This window comes from Copadichromis virginalis, linkage group LG16, assembly GCF_057382275.1.
Source record: "Copadichromis virginalis isolate Kocher_CV1m ecotype Utaka linkage group LG16, C_Virginalis_male_GT1.1, whole genome shotgun sequence".
In the NCBI taxonomy this organism is placed as follows: Eukaryota; Metazoa; Chordata; class Actinopteri; order Cichliformes; family Cichlidae; genus Copadichromis; species Copadichromis virginalis.
In genome coordinates this window covers 38931357-38949089 of record NC_140633.1, presented here as the reverse complement: position 1 = coordinate 38949089, position 17733 = coordinate 38931357, and the positions used below count along the sequence as shown (strand labels likewise).

Genomic DNA, 17733 nt, shown 5'->3' with positions numbered 1-17733 from the left:
CTTTTGTGTACGTTTGTGACTTTGACCCTTTAACCAGAAATCTTGTGATTTATGGGAAACAGATCGATCGCTGTTTAAGTGCTGCGTTGTTTTGTGCTTTGAAAGCCATCAAACTTGTAAATATATTGTGTGAAAGTGGGAATCTGTTTGTGGGGATTTCTAAACTGCATTGTGTGTGACATCATGCAGAATAAAAGAGTGCTCGCCATATTACTCACACGTTCCTTTTGTTTGTACTTATATTCTGCAAACCACGAAGCTCAGCTGTTGGAGTCTGTGATCAGTCGGTTACAGAATCTTAAAAAGGTTTCTTTTTCTATTTTGCTTCACGCAGGTGGTGCTTTTCATCTCGCACCATATGTGAACTGCCAGCTTCTTCTGCTGTATTTATTTGAATCGCGATGACACCCATGCCGCCGCTGATAGTAACTGTGCTTTCAGAAGTCCCTCTAGCCCCTTATAGATGCAAACAATCTGCTCTTTGCTTCCTTTTTACAGTCAAATCCAATGTGATGCCTGCCAAATAAAAAAGAAAGGAGAAGAAACTAATAAGATCAGAGTAAAAGCAGCTTGTGGGGAATTTAACAGTTTTCTCTTCCTGTAATTGAACCATCATTTCCTTTCCTCCTCTAAACACCTCATCAGTCTACTAATGTAATGCTTTCAGATGTTCTCGAATATACTCGTGTATTTTAGGCTGAACGTGATTGGTGAATGTGTGTTTCTGCCTGCGACCGAGCTCTGAATCGCCACTGGAAATTCTGCCCAGGTGTTTAGTGAGGTGTGTTTGTGTGTCGCAGGTATGACTATGTAGAGATCCATGACGGGAACTCAGAGTCAGCTGACCTACTGGGGAAGCACTGCAGCAACATCGCCCCCCCGCCGATCATATCCTCAGGGCCTGCGCTCCACATCAAGTTTGTGTCAGACTACGCCCACCAGGGGGCGGGGTTCTCGCTCCGCTATGAAATCTTCAAAACTGGTAAGTTTTCACTTACGCTGCTCTTTTTTTTAATATATATATATATAAAGAGAATAAAGATCCTTTGATACTGAACAGTTTGTATTCAGTGGTTGAATCATGGGCGGATGTGGTTAGCACATTTGTGCTTCTGTGTGGAGTTTGCATGCTCTACCTAAGCCAGGCTGCTCCAGTTTCGTCCAGCAGCCCAAAGACATGATGACACGGACTGGTACTGATGGAGTCCCTGCAAGTACACCCCATCCCACAATGCATCGGGGCAACGTGGGGTTCAGTATTTTAACCAGCAGAGTGGAGGAGACAGGGGGCCACTGACCTTCTGATTGGTGGGTGACCCGCTCTATCACCTGAGCCACAGTCACTCAACATACTTTTTTCTGACTTGTGTGGATGCCTGCCTTTGTCATCCTCCAGCCTCTCCCCCTGTGTTGGCTGCGATAGGCTCCAGCCCAGGTGACACGGATTGCAGACTCAAGCTTAATAACCTGTAATGACATTTATTAAATTAGAATTTAAACTGCCAGGACAACCCCAGTACGACACTGTTGTACGGCTGACAAAGCCCTCTTCATCGGCACCCATAAAGTCTATCCAGCACTCCCAAAAAGGACATTATCACTGTAAATGACCCGCACACGCGGGCAGCCTTAACAGTGAGTGAACAGGATTTTATAAGAACTGCACCCATGAATAGGCTATTAGTAACTGTATTACAAGCTAGCAGAGGATCGAACATGCTTCATTAGGCGACCAAGACTTGTTTATCTCCCTGGTGTCAATGGAGACAGAGCGAAAACCACAAGAGACGCAGCCGAGGACCCTCGAGAGCTCTTTAGTCTGTCCAGGCAAGACATCTCTTCCCTTCATGGCACTTTGTGTGTGTGTAGAAGTGTGTGTATCCGACACGGCTCCCCTTCACGCTGCTACGGGTCAGCCAAAGCGAGACCAATTGAGATCAAGGGCATGCGAGACAGAGAGGCGCGTAGCGTCGGCCCCATGGCCATCTTGTCCCGTTCCCCCTGAAAGCATTCCACACATGCCTGCTTAATTGAGTCCTGAGCCCTGCTCCCCTGAGACACACAAACACACACATGCACACACACAGAGGGCTGAGGTTACTAACACAACACGTGTGCTTGTTGGTGTTTCTCACTTGCTGGCACCAGCGTTTTGGGATTTCTTGTCTTTCCCTCCGTGCGTGCGTGTGTGTGTGTGTGTGTGTGTGTGTGTGTGTGTGTGTGTGTGACTGTTACACAAGACAGAGTCCACCTGATGAACATGAGTGTCAGCGTTCACACTCAAGCACCCGAGGGAGAAATAGAGAGCGACAAAAAAAAAGAGAAAGGCAGATTTGTGAATCAGTTACTTTGTTTTGAATTTATCATCAAGTCATTTCTCTTTTTCTTTGCGTGTAAACACTCGTTTGTGTCTCTTTTTAATCTTAACTCCATAATTCCAACACATTACTGTAGTTCATTCAGTAAAATGTATGTAATGTGCAGCTTAATGAGCAAGAAAAGCATTTTTTGTTCATCGCATTTCTCAGTTTCTGCCATTTGTGGTTTGGAAATGCTGATGATGTGTGCAGTTAGGCTGACATTAAAACATTACAAATACCTTGTTTGGGTATTTAGCCATAACTACAATCACACATTTATTGTGTTTAAATGGTCAAACGTTTTATTTGAGATATGAGAAATACTTTTAACTCATTCTACTTATCAAATTTTAATATGTAACCACTTAAATCCAACTCCTATGAATCCTCTGCAGGACTTTTCTTAGTTTGTGTGTGTGTGTGTGTGTGTCCAGCCTTTTCTGGCACTAATGATGGAGCCATTTGGAAAATTCAAGCTGTTGTCATACGGCTAACAAGATCTTGTTATCCTGGAAGGTGCAACTGAGCGTCTGGTTGTGTGGATGACTCGATTTTGTGTGTGAGTGTATGCTAGACAATCTGTATACCCTCATGGAGAACCATCTAAATTTATATCTGTTTTTGGCACCTGCACATTCAGTTCTGTTCAATGAAAAAGAAAGATGAAAAAGCTTCTCTTCTCCTCTTTTCCTGCATTTTCACTTACGGGTAAATATAGTCTCACTGCTTGGCACAAAAATATGTGGAACAAAACAAGACAGAAACTTCTTGAGAAGAGCTTTAAGTTTATGCATTGTCCTCTTTTTTAAAAAAAATATTCACCACAGCTCTTCTTCTTTTAAATTGTTCCAAAATTTGAATTTATGACTATTTTTTGCTTTGATGTAATTCATCCGTTCACTTCGTTGACCTTTCTCTCATTTTATTTGATTTCTTCTGTCCTGTTTTTCCTCCAGTAGCAGTAAACATCGTTGCACCGAGACACTGTTTACTGGGGTGAGAGCCCTGCTGTTTCTTGGAAGAGGAAGGCTTGATTTCTCAGGAGCATAAAGTTTAAAATTAAATTAAACTGAATCTTTCCAATTCAAAAAAAAATTATTTGTGAATCTGAAGCTCACACTGAAGTCTTTGTTATAAGAAAGTTCAGTGATTCGCTCAGTTTCAGTGCCCTGTGTTGTTGGATTGTTAGCATTTCAGTGCCTTAACTCGCTTGGCTGAACATTTAGAGGACGCCTTGGCTGCAAACCCTTCCTGTTACTGGGGTGTGTTATGGAGTGAGGAGTAGGTTTGCATGGAGAACACAGGCACATGTAATGCATTCACACATACATGTACACGAACATGGAAGGCTCACGCGTGCACGCCAGTAGCCGCCATTAAAGTCGAAGCACATAAACAGACATAAAATATAAACAACGGAAATGTCAAAACAAAATGATGTGCTACTGTTGTTATTGTTTACAGCCCTGTTGCTATGGAGATTGTAGTAAAATTCCAGCCAATGGAAACACAGCCGACCAATCAAATTTCACTGTCTAGGCAGTGTGCCCCCAGCTGTTATTGTGACCCAGAACTCACCACACACACACGAATTCAGTGATGCAGGCTGAAGGGTTACTCACAAATGCAGGGCAGCTTGCGTGTCTGCATGGAGATGTTAATACACACACACACACACAGACACACACACACAGACACACACACACACTCACACACACACACACACACACACACACACACACACACACACTCACACACACACACTGCTTATCTTTGCATTAGTGGACATTTCACTAATTAATAGTGTAGACGCACCCTGGCCTGAACTTCAGCCGAGCCTAACCTTAAACCTTTAACACTAACCCAAAACCGAACGCTCACACTGAGTTAAAAACGCGACCTCGTGGGCAACAGTTTCTGACCTAAATGTGAAGTGAATGAAACTGAGCAAAACAATTTCTGTGAGTAATACAAGCACACCCACGCACACCTTCCCACACATGCGCACACTCAGCCACCTCTCTCTATACATGCACTAGGCGTGTAATGTGGAAGCTGTCGTGACGATCCTTCCGATTACCGCTGTTGTTTCCTTTCTGCCTAATGGCTTCAGGCACTTCCTCTCTGCCTCTGTCCAGCTACCCATCGAGTCAGTTCATTAGACTGTTAAACCAATCACGTTGCTCCCTCCTGCCGTCGCTGAATTTTATTGAAGAAAGTGGATCCAGATCTGACCTAGCAACAAGCAAAAGGTGCCCCGAGCTTAAAGGAGTGCAACAAAGAGCAGAATTGTCTTTAAAATATTCAATAAATTTACAGTTAATTAGGAATCTTTCACTTATCTGCAGAGTTTCAGCTCCAAAACAGATGCAAATATCAAATTTCCAATGTTTCACTCCGTTACACATCACTGAAGAATCACAGTGTTTTGAACTTTTAGTAAACTGGAGTGGGAGGACTACAGGGATGGCAGTTAGTTTTCATGTCAGAGTGAGTTTATAAAGAGAAATCCTCAGTGATGCAGTGACAGAGGCTCAAATGTAATGTCAGAGTTTCAGCGCCACCAGCCTCCAACTTAAACAACGCTGCAGTGGAATCCAAACACATATGGAAAGCAAGGCTGCGGGTGCGCTGGAGCTGTTAAACTGTGTGTGGTCGCCTTTCAGTGTGTGTATGTTACAGTAAATCTGCTCTGCATGTGGACGTGTGTGTGTTTGTTAGAGATTGATGAAAGGAGAGCCCGAGAGCCTGGTGAAGGCTTGGAAAGGAGCTTGAATAAAAGTAGAGCTTCACATAAACAAACGTGCAGATTTTTATGGGAATTATATTTTATGTTCACATTTTAGATAAAAGTGTTTACATGCACTCACAAGCTTATAATTTTAAAACACACACTGAGAAAGTTGGTCCTATCTCTCAGTGCCTTGCGAGCCTTAAGCACCATCAACAAATCTACCCAGCAACACACACACACCCTCATGCAGACACACACACGGCACGCTAACCGCAGTTCCCCAACCCTTACAAGTTAAACACGTGTTTCTTTCACACCTACCCGCTTCAAACAGATGGGAAGGAAGGTGAACACAAAAGGAAATCGGAGAAGGTGGAGGTAGAGAGTGAGACGGGACAGACTGGAGGAAGATGGGAGAAAGGAGGGCACAAGTGTTTTTGCAGAGTCCACTAACGTGAAGTAATGAAAGGGGAAAAAATCACTGCGGGCAGAAAACTGGTCAGGCGTTTACTCTACACATGCGCGGGCACTCGCACTAATAGTCACACGGGCTCGCGCTATTCAGTGATGGACTCTGCAGGGGGGCCAGACGCAACGAGCGACAGTGTTTGTCTCTGGGTGAGCGTGTGTTTGCTCGCATCTGAGGTCACCGCACGAGGGAAAAGGTCACAATAACAAGAAAAATAGACCAGGGAGGAAGAGGAAGAACTGGGATATATGCATGCAGGCCATCTTTATCAAACTAAAGATAGATGACGTTGTGGAAAATTAATGATGCCAGAAATAAAGGAGACATTCGGTAAACAAAGCAGAATGTGAGAAAAGTCCACAGACGATGCTTTGGTTTATCGGAGCTGGCATAAATCAGTCACATGTCCCGGCAGATTTATGCATTTGCTGAGTGAAATTCCACAGACTGAAAAAAAGCAGGGAGGAGACAGAGACATGTGTTGTATTTTGTTCATTCGCAAATATAGAAAGCTACGATGAGCGATCGTTGTGACCATGTGGACGATGCTGTAAGAACAACTAAGCATCTGTGGTGTCTGAAGTGTTCGTGTGCGTGTCATCAGGGCCGAGTGTCGACTATGATCAGCAGAAACATTTGGTTAAAATGTCTACTCGTCTTTAGTCATTCAAATTTCCTTTACACGCTGACTTACGCTCACTATTAGCTGCAGTGATCCATTACAGCGGGTCTGTTTATCCACAGTACTTTGATACATTTAGAAACATTTTTGCAGCTTCCATGTAATTTTGTAACACAAGTACAAAGTAAAATGTCACCTTTAATGTCATTTGATCAGATAAAATATACATTCAGTTTATACCAAACACATTTTCCTTAAAGATTAAGCATTTAATCACATAAACCTTTGATTTTATATATTTATATATTTTGGATTTTACTCAAAAATGTTGCTTCATGTTTATTTAGGGTGAATTTTTTTTGAGTGCACGCCATCTGTTTAGTTATGCATGTAAGTCAGAATGAAACAGACTTAAAGCTCCAAAAACCCGTTGGGTTGCTGTGAAAAGCATAAAACACAAGCTGTTAGCACTAAAGAATTCAGCTGAAACGTGTCTATTGTACAGGTTGTTGCAAACACACGTAGTTTAGGTTCATTTTTACAGTGCCACAGAGCTCACAGTGTTTTAGTGTCTGCTAACTTCTCTTCATTAACTCATGAGAGACATGAGTTACCCTAAGAGGCTTAGACAGTGTTTGGTCTTATGGCTGGGTGGCCTGGAATAATGGTCCAGTTGGTGCAAGCACACTGTGTGCGTGCATTAATAGAGAGGGTAACACCGCCCTGTCACAGCATGTTTATGTGTGCGTGACTGTGTGCATGTATTATGATGTCTAAAGCTCCTCTTAACTGCTGGACCACCCGTCCATGACACCGTCAGCAGACCGTCTGTCTCTCTCACTCCTCTTATTCTGTTTGTCTCGTAACATCTCCAGTGTTGCTAATTTTTCTTAAAGATTGCAGCGGGTTTGAAACTCTCTGTGCTTTTTCCCAGGAATTGTCAGCAATAGAAAGTCTGGCTTAAGTGCACTTAAAACGTGGGCCGATCCTTTTCTTTCTGCATACTGAAACTTGGCATTCGGTGCAGAATATTAGTGCTTTTTTTGTGGTCTTGCACAACGTGGAAAAGTTGGGGATTTACCACCTTAGAAAGGCAATATTTAATATGAGTTGACTTTTTGTGTTTGTTTTTTTGAGCTGGAAAAACAAACAAAGAAATTAGCCGTCTGTTATCTTACAGCTTTGTCCTCTGTGAAACCCTCAACCTGTGTCTGTCCATGAGATCGGCCTTTATGTGAACTCGAGCTACTTAAGCACACTCATTGACACTCTGTAGCCCCAATCATAGACATATATTATGTGAAGTGGATGTTTTAGTATCTAAATAAAACTGAGATAGCAGAGCTGGGAGTTATGAAACAGAGAAACTGATTTGAGTTTAAAGTGCTCGCCTCTAAAAACAGCACCTCTGGGTGCCTGCCCGGAGTAATGTCATTAGTTTGAAGTGTAATGAGCGTTGACATTCTTCTCTAAACAAATCTTGTTCCAAGATTTTTCCAGTTAATGATTTAAATCAACATTTAACCGCTATTAACATGAAGTTTTGATTAATGTACACAACGTTTTGTTTCTCTGTCTTCATCCCAGGTTCAGACTGTTCCCGTAACTTTACCAGTCCCTCGGGCCTCGTCGAGTCCCCGGGATTTCCCGACAAATACCCCCACAACCTCGAGTGCGCCTTCATCATCATTGTCCCGCCCAGAATGGATGTCACCCTCACCTTCCTCACCTTTGACCTGGAGAACGATCCCCTGCCAGGTGGAGATGGAGACTGCAAGTACGACTGGCTGGAAGTTTGGGACGGGCTCCCGGGAGGTACGACATTTATGCTTCGGATCTGTCGGATCGTGTGATCACTGCGTTATTGTCACGGCTGCTGCGGTGATGCTGATGGAGATGTCAAACTATTTCTCAGCCTTGTCATGAGTCAGTGCAGAGAGCAAAGTGAGTAATATATGTGCTCTGCCCTGCCTACATCATTATTGACCGAGGTGGAGTAGCAGCTATTTTAGAAGCTATGCGTTGGTAGATGAAAGCTAAGCTTACAGGCAGGATGCTGGCACCCACTGTGGAGAAACAATGCAACTTTTCAAGGGAAAAAAATAGCAACTGTTGAGCAAAGGGAGAAAAGAAAGGGAGTGAGAGGAGGAACAGTGGAGGGTGGGATATTTCTGGTCTAACTGCTACAAGAACTGGAAGTTTAGAAGGACTCCAACTCTGAGGCGCGCAACCCTTGGACTGAGTTTCAAGCAATGGAAGAGGTAGAAAGAAACAGAAGGAGAAAGAGAAGTCATCGACTGCTGGGAACGCTGGAGCAAAGGAATGACCTCTGGTCTACCTTCGACAGGAGGAGTGGGAGAACAAAGCTGGGCTGGAAAGACGTCCAGAAAGAAGCATTTAAATATTTGGAAAACTTTGCCAATTTTATTTTAACTTTTAAAACTTTGCTTTAAAAACTGTCAGAGTATAGACACAGAGGATATTAAACAAGTATTATAAAACCATTAAAAACATCAAGCAAAGACTGACTGGAATAACACAGCGCTTTCCTTTCTGTAAACATGAATTTCGCCTTAGGCACAATGGAAAAACAGAGACACGATGCACATTACGGAGGAAGCAGCTTGAAGGGATACTAAAAAAATCCCTTTCTTCAGGGGTCAGAGAGAAGAGAAGACTTCTGCTTTGAGTGATGGAGGGAGGCAACGGGAAATACAGTGAGATGAAGAGGGTTGGAAAGGGAAGGAAATTTACTGGGTGAGAGTCAGAGGTGAAGGACTTTTGGTTTCAGGAATAAAAAAATCCTCGACAGGAAAAGTGAAAAGGCAAGCGGAAAGAGTCTGTTTTTTTTTACAGCAAAAGGTGAAAGGAGTGGGAAGAGGGAGGAGACGCTGCGAGACAGCCAGCTGACCTAAAAATCGATTTATTCAAAATGTAAAGGGAACGAGAGCCTGATAATAAAACAGCGCTCACTCGATTAGCGGCAGAGACACCAAACGGTTGTTTTCAGTTTTTCCTCTGTGTACACATATGCACGAGTCATTTCTGTTGAGTTCGTTTTTATCTCCTAAAATCTAAACCCATCCATCCAAAATGGGAAGCCAAAAATGGAACGGCAAATATGTATAATCTTTAAAAATATTCAGTGTTTGCCTCCTCTCGTCTTCTCGTCTTCTTTTCCTGCTTTCCTTTTCTCTCTATTTCAAATATCCACCCATTCCAAAAGGGAAGGGGAGAAAATCAATAGCACTGATCGATCGCCGGCTATTTTCTCTCCTCCTCCACAAACCTTCTCATGTGTATATGTGTGTGTGTAAAAGAAGAAGGAGTAGCAGGATGAGTCAACTATTTGTGTAACACTCACACACACACACACAGACCCTTGGGCTTTAAATCACACTCATCTGTTTATGTTGACATATACAAGTTGTGGTATTAGAGAAGAAGACAGTAGAGGAATCACTTAGATCTGCACACACACACACACACACACACACACACACACACACACACACACACACACACACACACACACATGTACAGTATGTGTGTATTTGTATATATTAGTGCACTTTCTCAAACCGTGTCCAGATGGATGAAAGGAGGGAGGTGAGGACATGAGGGGGTGGAGTGATGAGCAGATGCAGGAAAATCAGTGCAAGTCATGAAGGATACAAATAAACAAGCGTGAGGTTAAAAGATGAAAAACATAAGATTATAATCTCGACCGCTGGACGAGTGCGAGGTTCAGTAACACACAAACAAATAAATGATGACTAACTGCTGTTTGATTGACAGTGGGCCCTCTGATCGGTCGATACTGTGGGACCAGGGTGCCTCCCGAGATCCAGTCATCCACTGGGATCCTCTCTCTGTCCTTCCACACGGACATGGCCGTGGCTAAAGATGGCTTCTCGGCTCGCTATAACATGACGCACAAGGAAGTCAGCGAGAGTAAGCCGGAGTTTGTAGCGTGTTTTCTCTCAAAATAACGCAAACGAAACACGGATATTTGTCAAGATCTGCTCCCCCCTCCTCTTACAGCCTTCCACTGCAGTAACGCGTTCGGCATGGAGTCAGGAAAGATCACCGACGACCAGATCGCGGCGTCGTCGACCTTCGCCGACGAACGCTGGCTGCCGCGACAGGCCCGACTCAATTACAACGATAACGCGTGGACGCCCTCGGACGACAGCAACAAGGAGTACATACAGGTATGAGTGTGTCCATCCAGAAACCTCTCACGGTTCAAAAAGCCGCTCCTCGAACACCTCGACCTCTGGAAAGATTATTTCACGGACGTTTCATTGTTTTATTTCCAGACCCTAATCCTTAAATGCAGAAGTTTACTCTGCCTAAACTAAAAACAGACTGCGCTCCCATCTTAACACCATATTTTTCCTCGTGTTGACATATCACACATAATAACTCTACCGCAGATATATTTGTCAGCGTATGTGGGAGAGCAAGTGAGAGAGAGAGAGCGAGTGGGAGGTGTGGCGCTATCAAGGTTTAGCAGCTCGATGCCCGGGTAAGGCATTGTTTCCTGTGTTCCAGCTCTGTGCCAACTTTGTGCCATCCCTGAGCTTGAGTTATGAGGCTGTCTGGGTGAGATGGGAAGGGAAGGCGAGGCCGACTCACCCCCTAAGACGGGGAAGACTCAGGCGGGTCAGAGGGCTGCTTTTCAGCCAGACACCTTTTGTAAACAACAGATTACCTTTTTGGTTGTCACGTAGGGATAGCCTCACAAAGCCAGCACGCAGCTTTAGCGTTGCGCTTTGCAAAGGGACAAATACCTTTAGGGGGGATTGGTTTTGCTACAGGTGTGTTTTGTAGAAGAGGCTTTAACCTTTAATGTAACTAAGTAGTAAACATGGGATCTTTACTGGGGTTTCTTCCAGTTCTTTAAAAGGAGAAAGCATTTATAACTCACCAGTATGTTTAAAGCGACTCTGTTTTTAAAGCCATTTACTGGACTCATTTACACATGTTTCCACATACATATCCTCATAGAAGTCCTGAAAGCTTCCTTATCCCCCCATAAGGAAGCTTTCAGGACTTCTATCGATCAAAGAGCAGGCCGAACAGTGAGCCTCGACCCTGATATGGCTGTTTCAGCAGACGAGTGACTTTCGAGATTGATTATCACTTAAACCTGTTTGACCTACGACCCCTAAAGCATTGCCTATTGAACGTTCTTTACAGGTTGCATTTGTTAACTAGTTAGGATCAGCTCAAGCATGGATTGACTAACCGCTGCATACCTTCTGTGTTTATTTTAGTCCTTTAAGGGATACAACTTCCTGTTTCAGACGTATGACATTCACACTTTCCTTATTTATTTTATCTTTATCTTGGAACCTTTTTTGCAAGATGCTGCACGCCAGATTGCAAACTGCTGACCTTAACTTCTCCTACAGTTTTCTGACTTGCCAGGCTGCCAGCTGCAAGGCTCAGTTTATTCCCAGGTTTCCTAAATTTACTACACAGTCAGAGTGCAATACGAGCGTGGCTTGCTATGAGAGCCTAGCATCCATTTGTTTGTTAGCAGTGTCAGTAACTCAGATATTTATGCATTAAATGTTTTTAGAGGAAAAAATTTATGTATCTTTAGTGGCGGGCTGCAGAGATTAAACATTATTAAGCACATATTGTCTATGACAGACAAACGTCTCCTTTATGTTAGCTGGACCAGTGTCACAAACACAGTAGTCACAGACGTGGATTAGAAGCAGCACTTCAGACCTCATAAAAACACAGGAAGAGATTGTGGCCAAGAGGAAGTGCACAACGCCTCTCACAGCTGAAACCTCACACCCTCAGGGCCACTCTCAAAAGTAGCTGACAGAAAACAATTTGTATAAAACACATTATTTCATTTCCATGTTTTTCCTGTTTTTCCTCGGACGCTCAGACAGACGATGTGATCTCTCCCAGTTTGCGTTGGGTTTGTGTCTCTGTGGTCGGGGCATCGTGTTCCACAGAGGCTCTCAGCTGTTCCTCTGCATTAACACCTAGCACAGAGCAATGCCTCTGCATGCATGCATGCATGCGTGTGTGTGTGTGTGTCTGCCTTGATGAGCAGCTGTCATAAATGCCAACGTGCCTCTCCTTCTTGTATCTTGCACCCTGTGGAGTCTTACAGCTTAGTGCTTGTGAGTGCAGGGCTGAGTTTTCAGATCAGGCGTGCTTTAATAAATTTAGGATAGCTCCTCTATTCTATTCTATTGTATTCTATTCTATTCTATTCTGGCCTGGCTCACTGAGGTGTGGTGCAGATTGATGATGCGAGTGCTGGTGGCTCTGTTATTCTAACAGCTCTGTGATTGATGAGGGACCTTCCTTCCTTCTTTGGGAAGTCTCACTTAGCCCTCAACCCCCCTGGATTTCATTCTCTTTTCTCCCTCTTCCTCCCATACTCACCCCGCCTTCTCCTCTCATCTGTTCCTCTCCTCGATTTCGTGTTATCGATTAGTTGTCTTGGTGGATCTCTGTCTGGCCCTGCCGGTGCACGCCTGTGTGTGTGTTTGGTGGAAGTAATCTGGAACACCTGTCTCTCTGACAGATAACAAACGCAGCATTTTACCTCCCCTGGTGTTTTGTACGATACCTCAGTGGGACATACAGCACACACTTGCACAGCAAACACACACAACAAGTTCTGATTAATCTGCAGGTTTCTGCAGCTCCAGTCGAGGAGAGCAAATGTTGTAATCTACACTCGAACTTTTCTCATCTGCTCCTCTGTGTGTGTGTCTTTAAAAATATGAAATACTCGGGTTAAAGAATCACAGGTGTGCTCTGATCCTGGCAGGTAACTCCACTAAAGCTTCAGTGATTTATATTAATACATTTTACTTCAGGTATTTTCAGACCAGCAGTGTTTGTTATAAATATGCAGCCGTTCATTAGCAGTGTTCAGTGTCTTCCCAAACACCATCACTTATTGTTTCGTTAGACTCCTTCCATATTGAGAGAATTTATAACAACGTCTTGTTATTTTCCGTTGTTATTTAAATACCTTCATCGCTCTGCTGTGTTTACTTGTTTTGGGCACTATGGAGCAAATAAATTCGAGTCTACTTCAGGGACCTTGAAATCTCGGAGTTTGAAGCTTCGCATCCTACACAGTGCTCCCCATGTATAATGCAACGCAGCGAGCAGCATGCCAGCCACGTAGCGTAGCATCCACAATCAGGACGGGGAGGTGATTATAGCTATTGTATGGGAGGAAATTAAAATGAGCCCCGGGTCATTACTATCGATCTGCCAGGAGAGAGCCGCAGAGTGGAAAGAAACCGAGAGGAGTAGATGAGGAGGGGAGGAGAGAGTGCCGAACGGGGGAGATGGATGCAGATAACTCCAGGTGTATATTTGTGGGATTATTTTTGTGTGTCTTCAACTGCTGTTGCACTTAAAAGGTCTTCAGACATTTCTTTGATCAACGATAGCTTTAGAATGAAATCTTACATCTTCAGTACATTTGAGTCTGAGGATTTCTGTGTTTTCTTTTACTTTGTCATCATTTTCTTATTAAGTAAAAGTTTAAAACCTTTCTCTCCCCAAACAGGTGGACCTCCATACTCTGAAGGTGCTTACCGGCATTGCCACACAGGGCGCCATTTCAAAGGAAACGCAGAAGAATTACTTTGTTACCTCCTTCAAGCTAGAGGTCAGCACGAACGGAGAAGACTGGATGATCTACAGACACGGCAAAAACCATAAGGTAGGTTCAAACACACGAGGCGGGAGCTGCTAACCGGCGTCGGGCTCCGCTGGCATCTTGATGGGAGAGGTGGACGGAAATATGAGATGGATTATATGCAGCAAGAGTTGACCTCAAGCCCAAAATTTAACTGGTGTCTGCAATTACAGCCTTTCCACTGCCATTCAGTTGGCCTCATTTAAGGCTTTATGACTGAGCCAGAACCAGCACGAGTCTCCAGGCTCTCGGTGATATCTGACATCATTGTATGCAACTGCATTTACACTGCACATTCTGCTTTCCCATCCCATCTGGTTTCTTTTAGTTTCTGGTCTGAGCTCTGCCTAACGTTGACCTGATTGGGGCCGGGTTCCAAGCTGTTTTTCTCTGAGGTGTTAAGGCATGATGTGTCATCAGTGTGCACGCTGCAGTCTGGCCAGCCAGGTAGAAATAAAGCAGACGGCATTAAGAGTCTTAATGGTTGAGACTGCAATTAAAGTAAAAGAACATTCCAGTGGTTTTGGCTGGTTTTTCCATCAGAGGCGTTCTCCCCCTGCCCGTGGTCACACATGTTTGTCCTGCGGTCTAACGCCACGTCTGACTTTGTGCTGTAAACCTTTATTTCTTCATGAATGCTAATGCATGCACGCAGTCACATATGCATGCGCTTTGCTATGAGAGGGAAACAGGAGCTCCAGTCTAACCATGTGGAATTCCTTAGTGGAGATCCCACAAGACTTACAGCAAATGTTAACTCCCACAGAAGTGATGGTGGGATAAAACAGCACACAATAAAAGATGGGGATGATGGATGATTGAGGAAATGAGGGAATTTCTTCAGTTATATTTACAACATATTAAGCTTAGTTAACTTTTATTTTTAAGGAAAAAAGCTAATATCTTTGGTCATTTGTGTTATGTGGTAATAAACGGCATCTGTTTTACAGTAAATGGAAGGAATAATCTTTTACATTTCCTGTGGAAATTTGGACTACAATAATAGGAGCTCAAACATGATGTCAAAGTCGATGGTCTCATTAACTGTCCACAAAAATCTAGGCAAAAATAAAAGTTTATAGCTTTTAGAAAACTTCTTTATATATATATATTTGATTTTTCCCAGGCATGTGTAAGTGTAACCGATCATATTTTAGATTAATATCTCCATCATAAGTTACAGGCACTGGCCTAAATGCTCACAGCACACAGCAGTTTATCTAGGAACTTGGATAAATCAAGAGATGACAGGTTTGTGATATTCCTGGGAAGGGTGAGGCTGAAGCTGTGGGAGCGAGAGGGTTAATAGTGTTCTGCAATCATTGGTGAACATATGCATGGGTTTTTTGAGGACCTGCAACATGGCTTACCAAAAATGCAGTTCACTCTTTCTCCTACCAAAGCTGGAAAATAGTGTCATTTTCAGCAGTGAATGTCTCCCTGGGACTGCAGAAGCAAGCATGCTAGTGCAAAGAGCTGGGAGACACAGGGACGCCGCACAACTGTGCACTTTTTAGCTATTCTAATTTTTAATATAATGCTTCATTATTTCAAGTTTGGATTGGAGCGCATTTCTAATGCTTTTGCATGTTTTATGCATGCATCATTCTCAACTACAAAGGTATAACTCAACTGCAGATCTTCATTTTTAGTGGCGCTAAAGTAAATCCACCGAATAATGAGCCATGATACTGTCCATGCAGACACGCAGCAGCTACAGCCCAGTTTCACAGTGACATCGGGCAACGAGACAATAAAAACATCCAATATGAAAAACAGATTAATGTGTCGAGGCTAGTTGCTGGTGTCACCGCGCATAATCCTGCTTGTTTCAGCCACAACCCTGGAAAGCTGTTTGGAGCTGAATACCAAGGGAGACATTGAGTTGCACGTGTGTGTGTGTGTGTGTGTGTGTGTGTGTGTGTGTGTGTGTGTGTGTGTGTGTGTGTGTGTGTGTGACGAGGAGGGGATTGCCATAAATCAGCAGCACACAGAGAAACTCACACACACACACACACACACACACACACAGGCAGGGTCTTTCTAGCTGTTTGGCTCCCTGGTGTGCCAGTCTGTGCCGTAATCTGAGGCTTCGGCTCAGTGTTGTCCAGCACCCCTTTTAATCCACATCTACACACCACTGTCTCAGTGCCATAATAAGGATATTAAATCAAATCAAATCAAATCACTTTTTATTGTCACATCACATGTGCAGGCACACTGGCACAGCACATGCGAGTGAAATTCTTGTGTGCGAGCCCCACAAGCAACAGAGATGTGCAAACACAACAACACAAACGAGCAAAATACAAGAATGGCCAACCTGAAACTAATAAATATATGTACAATATATAATAGTGTATGCATTTCTGGATGTGTATACTAAATATTTTCCTACGTGTGTGTGTGTGTGTGTGTGTGTGTGTGTGTGTGTGTGTGTGTGTGTGTACACATTTTTACAAATTAAATAGTAAAAAAATAAAATAAAATAATAATAATAATAATAATAATAATAATAATAATAATAATAATAATAAAATATATAAAATATACAGAGTTGAATATGTGCAAAACAAGTGGCATTTATATACAGTGTGGAGTGCATAATGTTGAAGTTCCAGTAGTGAAGCTGAGGTGTCTATGACGTGTTCAGCAGTCTGATGGCCTGGTGGAAGAAGCTGTCTCTCAGTCTGCTGGTACGGGACCGGATGCTGCAGAACCTCCTTCCTGATGGAAGCAGTCTGAACAGTTTATGGCTGGGGTGACTGGAGTCCTTGATGATCCTCCCCGCTTTCCTCAGGCACCGCTTCCTGTAGATGTCTTGGAGGGAGGGAAGCTCACCTCCAATTATCCGTTCAGAGCACCGCACTACTCGCTGGAGAGCTTTGCAGTTGTAGGCGGTGCTGTTGCCATACCAGGTGGTGATGCATCCAGTGAGGATGCTCTCAATGGCACAGCGATAGAAGGTCCTGAGGATGCGGGGGCTCATGCCGAATCTTTTCAGTCTCCTGAGAAAGAAGAGGCGCAGATACATACAAATATTGTGAATGTGTTGTGGCAGCATTATGTTAGATCAGAACAAAACGGCCGAGTGGATGATGGTCATTTATCTGATGATGAAACGATGATGTCAACATCTTGTCCTTTCTCGGTTGACACGCCTCAGACGGCCACTCAGCACTGGCCTTGCCCTGCTGACTTTCTCTATCGTCTTTCAGGGGTTGTTGTCGTGAGTTTGTGTGTGTCTGTGTTTTAAGCTAGAAAGATATAAATCACTCCACAGCAGTGGCCAAGACCTTTTTGGCAGTGTGTTTTATTCTGCAGTTTGTAAAACGCTGCGTCTGCATTAACAGGATAATTCAAGGAAATTGTATTTCATAATTGAAAGCAGATCCTGGATCAGTTTATGCGATAGATCACAGTTTTCCTTTTGTCTCGCGGAAGCCTTAAATCAACACGGCTAAGTTATTAATTTTGAGAAGTCGTAGCTGTTTTAGCCATCCAGGAAATAAACAGAAGTGCCCCGACTGTACACCTATCCATCCATCTCCCCTTCTTGACATTTTCATTCACTTGCCTCTTCACTAGTTCTCTCAGAAGCTCTTCATCCATCAATTGCTCCCTCCACGTCTCCTCGTTCACTCACTTCACATCTTCCTTCGGCCTCTCCTTACACTCTCTCCGCTCTCACAGCTCTCCATCATTCGCTCTCCCTCCTCCTCCTGTCTCTGAGAAAGTCATCAGGAAATACGCCGGCACGTTTGCGCCGCTTAAACAAATGCCTTTTGTGCTTGGCAGCAGCGATGCTTCGGTTTGTGTGCGTTAATTTGGAAGAATTATTGAGTT

The 17733-nt window shown here is 43.6% G+C and overlaps 1 protein-coding gene across 3 annotated transcripts in view; it reads left to right on the top strand.

Moving 5' to 3' along the window:
* The window catches only part of LOC146691358 (neuropilin-2-like), a 97272-nt gene that overhangs the window by 25147 nt on the left and 54392 nt on the right, over window positions 1–17733 (top strand). For all 3 annotated transcript variants that reach the window (XM_085434743.1, XM_085434741.1, XM_085434742.1), the window contains exons 3-7: window positions 801–982; window positions 7773–8000; window positions 9984–10139; window positions 10230–10399; window positions 13756–13911. In XM_085434743.1, coding sequence (XP_085290869.1) covers window positions 801–982; window positions 7773–8000; window positions 9984–10139; window positions 10230–10399; window positions 13756–13911 — 892 coding nt within the window. The remainder of the gene's footprint in view (window positions 1–800; window positions 983–7772; window positions 8001–9983; window positions 10140–10229; window positions 10400–13755; window positions 13912–17733) is intronic.